This window comes from Orycteropus afer, unplaced genomic scaffold, assembly GCF_000298275.1.
Source record: "Orycteropus afer afer isolate SDZICR_OR568_19922 unplaced genomic scaffold, OryAfe1.0 scaffold00017, whole genome shotgun sequence".
NCBI classification, from domain to species: Eukaryota; Metazoa; Chordata; class Mammalia; order Tubulidentata; family Orycteropodidae; genus Orycteropus; species Orycteropus afer.
In genome coordinates this window covers 10,511,888-10,522,166 of record NW_006921604.1, presented here as the reverse complement: position 1 = coordinate 10,522,166, position 10,279 = coordinate 10,511,888, and the positions used below count along the sequence as shown (strand labels likewise).

General features: G+C 37.5%; 1 protein-coding gene and 1 non-coding gene across 2 annotated transcripts in view; both read left to right on the top strand.

Moving 5' to 3' along the window:
• Positions 1-10,279, top strand: part of AFF3 (AF4/FMR2 family member 3) — a 684,153-nt gene that overhangs the window by 514,353 nt on the left and 159,521 nt on the right. The window contains exon 10 of the mRNA XM_007959474.2: positions 3,665-3,705. Within this exon, the coding sequence (XP_007957665.2) occupies positions 3,665-3,705 (41 nt within the window). The remainder of the gene's footprint in view (positions 1-3,664; positions 3,706-10,279) is intronic.
• LOC122152164 lies at positions 8,221-8,326 on the top strand. The gene has a single exon (XR_006164426.1). It is a non-coding gene; the product is annotated as a U6 spliceosomal RNA (small nuclear RNA).

The following is a 10,279-nucleotide window of genomic DNA, read 5'->3' as shown; positions in this document are numbered from 1 at the left end:
AAGTGAATTTGCTCTGTAAGTTTTCACCCAAATCACAATTAAAAGAAAAAAAAAAAATAGTGGCTAGTACATAATAAATACTCAATGCATGTTAACAATAATATTACATCAAATGAGTCTGAATGAGTCTAAATCCATTCCCATCTTGACCTCATTAGGGACTCTGAAGAATTCTCTACTAAGTCAATTCTGCAAAAGAAGAACCAAGAAACAACTCTACCTGCCCTTTGAATCCTTTAATAAACCCTTCTCTGGGCCCATACATTTCCTATTTAGGCTGAGTGGACTTTATGTATAAAGGCCTAGTTAATCAAGTCTATCTGTAATGTAAATGTGCTTCTAAAAAAAAAGAAAGAAAGAAAGAAATGCTGAAGATATTCTAACTCCAGGTCTTTGAACATTTCATTGTAATACTTTACTTTGTCTTCTTGAGCTGCCATTTGAAATCTTCTGTATAGCTCTTTACATCATCATTTCTTCCCTTTGCTTTAGCTACTGTCCATTCAAGAGCAACTTTCAATCTCTTCTGAAAACCATTTTGGTATTTTCTTACTTTCTTATCTTTTTAATGGTCGTTTGCTTTCTTCATATTTGATGTCCTTGATGTCATCCCACAGCTCCTCTGGTCTTCAGTCATTAGTGCTCAATGAATCAAATCTGTTCTTCAGATGGTCTCTAAATTCAGGTGGAATATACTCAAGATCATATTTTGGCTCTCGTGGACTTTTTAAAATTTTCTTCAACTTCATCTTAAACTTGCACATAAGCAATCGATGGTCGATTCCACAATCAGCCCCTGGCTTGTTTTCACTGATGATACTGAGCTTCTCCCTTGCCTCTTTCTATAGATGAGGTCTATTTGAATCCTGTGTATTCCATCTGGCAAGGTCCATGTGTATAGCCACCATTTATGTTGATGAAAAAAAGTGTATTTTCAATGAATAAGTCATTGGTCTTACAAAATTCTGTCATGTAGTCTCTAGCATCATTTCTCTACCAAGGCCATATTTTCGACCACTGATGCTTCTTCTTTGTTTTCAGCTTTTGCTTCTTCTTTGTTTCCAACTTTTGCATTCTAATCACCATTATTTATCAATACATCTTGATTGCATGGTTGGCCAATTTCAGATTGCAGAAATTGGTAAAAATCTTCAATTTCTTCATCTTTGATGTTAGTGGTTAGTATGTAAATTTGAATAGTAGTGGTATTAACTGGTCTTCCTTTTAGCTGTGTAGATATTATCCTATCACTGGCAGCATTGTATTTCAATATAGATCTTGAAGTGTTCTTTTTAATGGTGAATGCAGTGCCATTCCTATTTAATTTGTCATTCCCAGCATAGTAGACATTTAATTGTCTGATTCAGAATGGCCAATATCAGTCCATTTCAGCTCACTAATGCCTAGGATATTGACCTATATCAGTAAACCAATTTCATTTCATTTTTGACAACTTGTAATTTTCCTAAATTCATATACTTCATACATTCCATGTTTTGATTGTTAATAGATGTTTGCAGCTGTTTCTAGCCAAAATGACATTGACTGGAGTGGCTTCCTCATCATCTCATTCAGGGAAAGGAGGAGCAATTTGGAAACTCACGTGTAGGTTGAGAGACAGGCTCTAGATCCATAATAAATTAAAGGCAAACCTGTCCCAGAATGCAGGACTCTCAATTCCCAGATCAGCAGATTTTGTGTTTTCCTAAATCAGTATGGTTACATCTCTTGTGGAAATTATATAAGTCCACACATTGTTTCCTTTTCAGTTTGTTTTGCCAGACCCAGAAGCTCATGAATCATTCCTTTCAGATCTGCCTTTCATTCGTGATTTACTACAGCATTTCTCTACAGAAGCGTTATTGGTATTTTAAGAGGACACTTCCATGTTGTACAGGGACCATACTGTTCTTTGCAACCCTGGCCCCAGGCACTAAATAACAATAGTGATTGCACTTCATGCTAGGAACACTCAGAAACCCCCCTATTCAGTTCTAGACATCCATGCGGTTGGGAGTAAGGGGTGAGGGATGCATTCATACCCCAGTTGAGAACAACTGTAAGAGGCTTGGACAGACCTTGCTTTATCATCTACTCTAATACTGCCAATAGTCCTTCTATCCTGATCATAGCCCTCCTTGTGTTAAAACTCTGCTTGTATTTCAGTGGGAAGTACTCCTTAATTGATTTATTAAGTTAACACTTACTCAGCAAATATTTATTGAGTACACCCTATGTGCCAGGCATAGCTTGAGGCTCTTATCCCACCCAATCACTAGTTACCACTCATATCTACACTTGCTAACACTGTTATACCTTAATCTTTTTATTTTCATGTTTTCCCATATGTACCCTCAAGTCATCCCTGAACCTCTATCCTGACTTCTGACCTAGGAATTGAGCTTATTCAGGATAACTATTTCTTCCTTCCCCCCCCCCCCTTTATGGAACCCAGTCCAACACTCCATGTAACAGGAAATGTTGAAAATGACTGGATGATCCAAGCTCATGGAACTAACATGGGGGTGTTAAGTATCAAGGATAAATTTCATTTCTGTATAGATGATGATTCTGATGTCACATTTTTCCTAATCTAAAGAGTCCATCTTGTCTTTATTTCAATGTAATGAGGAGTAGTGTGAGAATTTTTTGATGTAGTGTGCAAGGTGGAAGAGGACTATGTGTACTTTTACCTGGTGTACCTCAGAGTAAGTTTTGGTGTTAAAGACCATGCTTTTATCTACACTCAATTATGACTTCAAAGATAGAAAACCTAGTGTTCTTTTCTGCCTTTCTTAGCCTAATAATGCCCAGTATAGAAGATAAGTTGAACAAAAAAATAGAATGGAAAGTAAGTACAAAACTGGGGAAATTTGATGGAGAAATGGAGGTCTTTGATGTTAGTTTTTTATTCTAGAAAATTTCAAGCACATACAAAAATAGAATAAGGTAATAACCACCTAGTGACCTCACCCCCCGCATCAACAGTTATAAATCCAAGGCCAGCTTGTTTTATGTCCACCCACTCCCCCTCCCTCCAACTATATTATTTTAAAGCAGATCTCAGCATCATATAATTTTATCCATACATATTTCAATATGAATCTCTAAAGGATTACTTTAAGAAAACATTACTACAATATCATTACTAAACCTAGAACAAATCAGTAATTCCATAATATTACCAGATTCCTGGTCACTGTTGAGATTTCCAATCGTGGAGACTTTCTCAATAAATCTGAAAATTATACCTTCATTGGTTAAAAAAAAAAGCTACAAAGGAATCAGAATAGATTTTTTCCTTATGGGAAAATAGAATAAAGCAGTAGTAAAAATTACTTGAGGGATTAAAACAAAATAGCTCTGATCTTTGCTGGGTTTCCTGAGACTTGTTAAACATCACCTGTGTCTCACCTGTCACATGCTTCGGGCCTCCCCAGGCTCGTCCACTGGAGGCAGGTGTGCACCAAGTCTTCCATTAACTCATTCAGAATGTTCATTTGACATACACTTGACTGTGTATGTCATACACTTGACTGTAGCTAGTAGTTTAAATTTTGGCCACATGACAAAGCTGTGTGTAACATGGGTTCTTTAAAGTGTTGATTGAGCACATAATTTAAAAGTCAGAATATTAAATAAACATCTCTGCCCTTTCTTCCAGCAGGCAGCACAGAGAACTGCTCTCCGCGCTCTATCTGACAGGTACATTTTGTCATTTTTATGAACTATAAATTGCTTTATGAAACGTTGAGCCCTATTTATTGTGGTATATAATTCATAATCGGATTTTTTTCCCTAAAGTATCTGTGAACTGGGATGTTAAACATTTTGCATGCTTGGATTTCTCATGCATGTGCGGAGTTTATTATGGCAAAAATCGCCTTGTTGTATTTCATATAAAGTATGAAGAATCCCTTGTTGTGCAGTGAAACAAGAGACAAGAAAGTTGGAGGAAAAGGGGTGAGTGGTGCAGTAAATTCTGAACTTTAGAATTGCTTGAGAGCTAAGCTCATTTTTCAGCAATAAGTACTTCATTTATTTTGAGATGTTTTCTTCAGCCCTTTTCCATATTGTTTCACTGGGAGCTATCTATCTTTTGATGAGATTCTCTCTTGAAATACTTATGCATCTAACCCAGCAATTCATGGTCCTGCATGCCTGACGTTCTACTCCGTGCTTTGGCTTGTTTCTTATGACTTGTGTTATTTCATGAGATGTGTAAGCCTAATCAATAAACACAGCCGCTGAGCTGTATTTCACATCCTGTTTTGCCTAAAAGGTGGTATGAAGAAATTTAAACAGGAAGAGAGAAAGTTACTTTGTAGAACAGAACAGACCCTTATTTGTTTTGGTTGGGTGTTTGTTTCTTCACATACCACAATTGAGGTGTGTGTGTCTGTGTGTGTGCATATGCACACGAACACACATACATGTGTGTGTGTTGAAGAGCTGTCTGAAGCACCTGTTTCTCTCCACAAATAGGTAGGTACTTAAGGTACTAGAAACAGCTGGGGAGATGTTCCCCTCGCCTGGCTGGCAGCCACCTCAGTATTGTGTAGCTAACCTTCATCCCCTCCCTTCCTTCCCTCCCAGTTCTTTCTTTGTGGAATGAGCAGTAATTGACTGTGTAAACTAGCTCAGTTCAGTGCTTCTCCAAGGTAAAACCTGTCACTTAGGTGGAATTATCTGGTGTGCATGGGTGAAAAGCATTTTCTCTATGGCAGCAGGCTGAGGCTGAGTATTTTTATTTCAATTGAAAAGCCTTCCCCATGACAACCACACAAGCCTTCACACTCTGAGAGTGGTTGCCACGTGATCTTCTGGAATTGCTTCAGGGATTTTCACAAAAGCTGATAACTGTACTGCTCCTGAGTCTATTGGTAGAAGGAGGAGAGACTGGATCAAAACACTTAAAATCTGACACAATAATTCCTTTCCTATACATATTTCTTTTTTCCCTTTGCCTCTCCTCCTTAAGGAAGTGATTCCTTCAACAAAATGCACCAAGAAGCAAGGAAAAGCCATTGGCTTAAAATATCGTGTCACTGCTTAATGAGGGCAAGGTTTCTTTTCAGAGTGATTAAAATATCTAAAATTAAGGTATGATGATGATTGCACAGCTCTGTAAATATTCCAAAAATCTTTGAATTGTACACTTTAAATGGGTGAACTTTGTTGTGGTATATAAATTATATTTCAATAAAGCAGTTATTATATGTGAAATTATGGCCAGTAGTAGAATGGATTGAAATCTGTTTCAGGAATATACAGACTCCCTTTGAAGACATGGTTGCAAACACAAAGACAAGTCATTGTAAAGTAGGAATGACATATTCTAGGACTTCGTCCTAAAAGTACATAGTTCTGCCCTGAGAAGGAAATACACATGGATTTTAATGATGAGCACTACTATTCCCTTTGACTTGTTTCTGATATTCTCTTGAGAACCCCAAGTCCAGTCAGTTGACTAATAAATTAGCATTGCAACCTCTGCTGATTTTGTAACTAAAGTAAGGAGGCTCTGGTGGCAGAGTGGTTAAGCACTCAGCTGCAAACCAAAAGATCAGTGGTTTGAACCCACCAGATGTGGCAGTCTTCTTCTGTAGGGATTATAGCCTCAGAAGCCCTATGGGCAGTTTTCTTCTGTCTTATGAAGTTGCTACGACTCAAAATCAACTCCACAGCAATGTATTTAAGTGCATAATACTGTGAGGAAAAAAAAGTCCATCCCGTACCCAGAAACCAAATTTCCCATTGTCACTACTCTTCTAATAAATTATTCTGTCTTCAAATTTAATAGGGCATTTTCCCTTTAAATCTAACTGTGTATCTGTTCAGAATCAAGGGAATTTTTTTCACAAAAAGATTTTAAAGTAGTGAGTTGACCTTGTCATACTATTTTAGTAAGGAAGTCATATAAAGCTACCTGCTCTGGGTTTTCTCAATTTTGCATTTTCTATTTTCCACTAATTCAGGGCTACATGAGTAATTTCTATAAATGCAAAGCATTTGTAAGCATTTTGGAACTCTGGTGGTATAGTGGTTAAGGCATTTGGTTGCTAACGAAAAGGTCAGAGGTTTGAACCTACCATCTGTTCTGCAGAAGAATGATGGGGTGTTCTTCTTCTGTAAAGATTTACAACCTTGGAAACCCAGTGGGAGTTGCTATGAGTCGGAATTGACTTGATCTCAGTGAGTTTGGCTATTTTATTCTTCAAAACAAGGGTTTGAAAAATTCGATTCACATTTTTTAATTTTTTTTAAATTAGAGAATGCTAATTTATCAAGCAATAGATGCCATTTTACATCAGATGACTTATTCCTTTGAATAGAACAATATTGTTTCAGAAAAATGATCAGTGGCACTCTGTGTATGACCAACCAAATATTCTTTCTGTCAGAGAAAGCTCACGGGTAGGAATGGGAGCAAGTAAAGATCCCCCATAGTGTGACCTTCCCAAGGTGAGGACCTCACCTCAATATATCAGGCTTCTTATAGCCTGATATTAATCTATTACACATTAATTTACATAAATTATTCTGGTATCCCTAACTATTTTTATTTTCAGCCTATTGTTACCCCCTTGATTAAAAAAAAAAGAGAGAGAGAAAAGAAAGAAAGGTGCTATAGTGGCCCAGTGCCTAAGGCATTTGACTGCTAACCAGAAGTTTGGTGGTTCAAACCCACCAGCCATTCCATGGAAGGAAGATGGGATGACTTACTTCCATAAAGATTTACCACCTTGGAAACCCAATAGGGGTCACTGTGAGTTGGAATCAACTCAATGCCAGTGATGTGTTTTCCTTTTTGTTTCATTTAAATAAATAAATAAATATTAAGCAGTACTGTAATTTTTATCCTAGGGGAAAAAATGCATTTTTTAGGCCTCAAAACATACCCCTAAGTTGCACAAATCTAGAGTTGGGTAGCAAAGCCTCTGCTCTCTCTAGCTATGCCACTGTGGGTTCCTTGACTCAGAGCATGTCCTCTCAGGTATCCTCTCTCACAACTCCAGTGTCCTCTAAAGTGTGCTCATCTGTGGACCCACTTCACTTCCATTTATCCTCAGAACTACCTTGAGTACCCCAATATCATAAGAATGTTCTATACAAGGGTAGAGCCATGTGTTATTTTCAGATGTGCAACTTGATGAAGAAACAGGATTTTGCTACCTTGGTAATTGATGGGGTTGTGTGAGTTTAATTCCTGAAGGCCAGCTGCTATCTTGTCTTTCCATTAGAAATCCTGACTTAAAAACTTTGAGATCTGATCTAATGAAACCAGTTATATGAAAAAGAGGTCACAACTCATCCCACTGGGGTATCAGTGGTTCAGAAATGTCTACATATCTTTTTTAAGTCAATCTTCTCTATCTTCTCATTTCCTCAAAATGTCCTCCTTTATCTTCTAAATAGATATTATAGCAGAAACCTAGTAGCTGACATTTAAGATTGTGTGCTTTTAACAAGTTAAGTGAGTCCTCTATATTCAATGCATAATTTTGATTAATTAAAAGATAGGTATTTCCATTCCCTAAATTAAACTAAAATTTTGCTGAAAATAATTCAAAAATGGTTGTTTAAGGGAACTGCCAGAAATTCAAGCCTGATTCAGAAGAGGACATGGAATGAAGGATATCATTGCTAATGTCAGATGGATCTTGGCTGAAAGCAGAGAATGCAAGAAAGATGTTTGCTTGTGTTTTATTAACTGTGCAAAGGTATTCAAGTGTGTGGATCATAACAAATTATGGATAACAATGAGAAGAATGGGAATTCCAGAACACTTAATTGTGCTCATGAGGAACTTGTTCATAGACCAAGAGGCATTTGGGGATACTGAATGGTCAAATAAGGAAAGGTGTGTGTCAGGGTTGTATCCTTTCACCATACTCATTCAATCTGTATGTGGAGCAAATAATCTGAGAAGCTGGACAATATGAAGAAGAACATGGCATCAGAATTGAAGGAAGACTCGTTAACAACCTATGATATACAGATGATACTACCTTGCTTGCTGAAAATGAAGATGACTTGAAACACTGATGAAGCCTTCAGTATGGATTACACCTCAACATGAAGAAAACAAAACTCCTCACAACTGGACCAATAAGCATCATCATGATAAAAAGAGAAAAGATTGAAGTTGTCAGGGATTTTATTGTACTTGGATCCACATTCAACACATGGAAGCAGCAGTCAAGAAATCAAACAACAGTGCTCGCTTCAGCAGCACACATACTAAAATTGGAACGATACAGAGGAGATTAGCATGACCCTGGGCAAGGATGACATGCAAATTCACGAAGCATTCTTTATTTTTGAAGAGGGAAGAAAGCTGTTACATTGTGGAGATCTACAGTCAACGTCATGAAACAAAATATGTGTGAACTGCTATATGGGAAATGAATTTGCTATGTAAACTTTCACCCAAATCACAATAAAATTTTTTTTAAAAAATCAACATATTGCACTGAGCAAATCTACTGCAAAAGACCTCTTTAAACTATTGAAGAGCAAAGATGTCACTTTGAAGATGAAAGTTTATGTGACCCAAGCCATGGTCTTTTCATTAACCTTATATTCATGTAAAAGCAAACAACAAAGTGGCAGGATCCAGTAAGGGGAGGGAAACAGGCTCCACCAAGAGGCAGGAAGGAGGGAAAGCTAGGAATGACAAAGTGACAGGATTCAGGTAAGGGGAGGGCGGAGGGGTTTCGAACAGCTAAGGGAGACAAACTTTGTCAGTCAGTTTGTCCTACTGTGGTGGTTTACATGTTGTGGTGAGGCTTGAGGCTGTGCCACCGGTGTTTCAAATGCCAGCAGAGTTGCACACAGTACACAGGTTTCAACGCAGCTTACAGACTGAGACCAGACAAAGAAGAAGGAAGAATCCATCCACTTCTCAAAGAATTGGCCAGGGAAAACCTTAGAATAGTAGAGAAATACTGTCTGATACATTACTGGGCAACTTTATTAATAGCTTGGATACACTGCAATAAAGTGCAGGAAAACCAGCCCCTTATGTTGGAAGGCACTCAAAACATGACTGGGAAAGAGCGGGCTCATCAGAGTAAAACCGACCTTACTGATACGGATAAAGTAAAGCTTTCAGGAGCTCCTTTTACTGACGTGGCATGATTCAAATTGAGAAGAAACAACTGCAAACATCCAGAACATGGAATGTATGAAGTATGAGTCTAGGAAAATTGGAAGTTGTCAAAAATGAAATTGAACACATAAAGATTGATATCCTAGGCATTAGTGAGCTGAAATGGACCAGTTTTGGCTATTTTGAATCAGACAACCATATGATCTACTATGCTGAGAATGAAAATTTGAAGAGGAATGGTGTGGCATTCATCATCACAAAGGATGTTTGAAGATCTGTCCTGAAGTACAATGCTGTCAGTGATAGGATAATATCCATACCCCTACAAGGAAGACCAGTTAATACTACTATTATTCAAATTTACTCACCAACCACCAAAGCCAAAGATGAGGAGATTGAAGATTTTTATCAATTTCTACAGTCTGAAGTTGACCAAACATGCAATCAAGATGTGTTCATTATCACTGGTGACTGGAATGCAAAAGTTGAAAACAAAGAATACTCACTGGTAGCTGGAAAATTTGGCCTTGGTGACAGAAATAACGCTGGAGATTGCATGATAGAATTTTGCAAGATCAACAATTTATTCATTGCAAATACCTTTTTTCAACAACACAAATAGTTGCTATACACATGCACTTCACCAGATGGAGTACACAGGAATTAGATTGACTACATATGTGGCAGGAGATGATGAAAAAGCTCAATATCTTTAGCCAAAACCAGACCAAGAGCTGATTGTGGAACAGATCATCAATGGCTTATATGCAAGTTCAACTTGAAATTGAAGACAATTATAAGAAGTCCACAAGAGCCAAAATATGACCTTGAATATATCCCTCCTGAATTTAGAGACCATTAGATTCGATGCACTGAATGAACACCATTGACCGAAAACCAGAAGAATTATGGGATGACATCAAGAACATCATCCATGAAGAAAGCAAAAGATCATTAAAAAGACAGGAAAGGAAGAAAAGACCAAAATGGATATCAGAAGAGACTCTGAAACTTGCCAGTGAGCAAAGTGTAGCTAAAGCAATGGAAGAAATGACAAGATAAAAGAGCCGAACAGAAGATTTCAAAGAGCAGGTTGAGAAGACAGAGCCAATTACTATAATGAAATGCACAAAGACCTGGAGTTAAAAACCTAAAAGGAAGAAC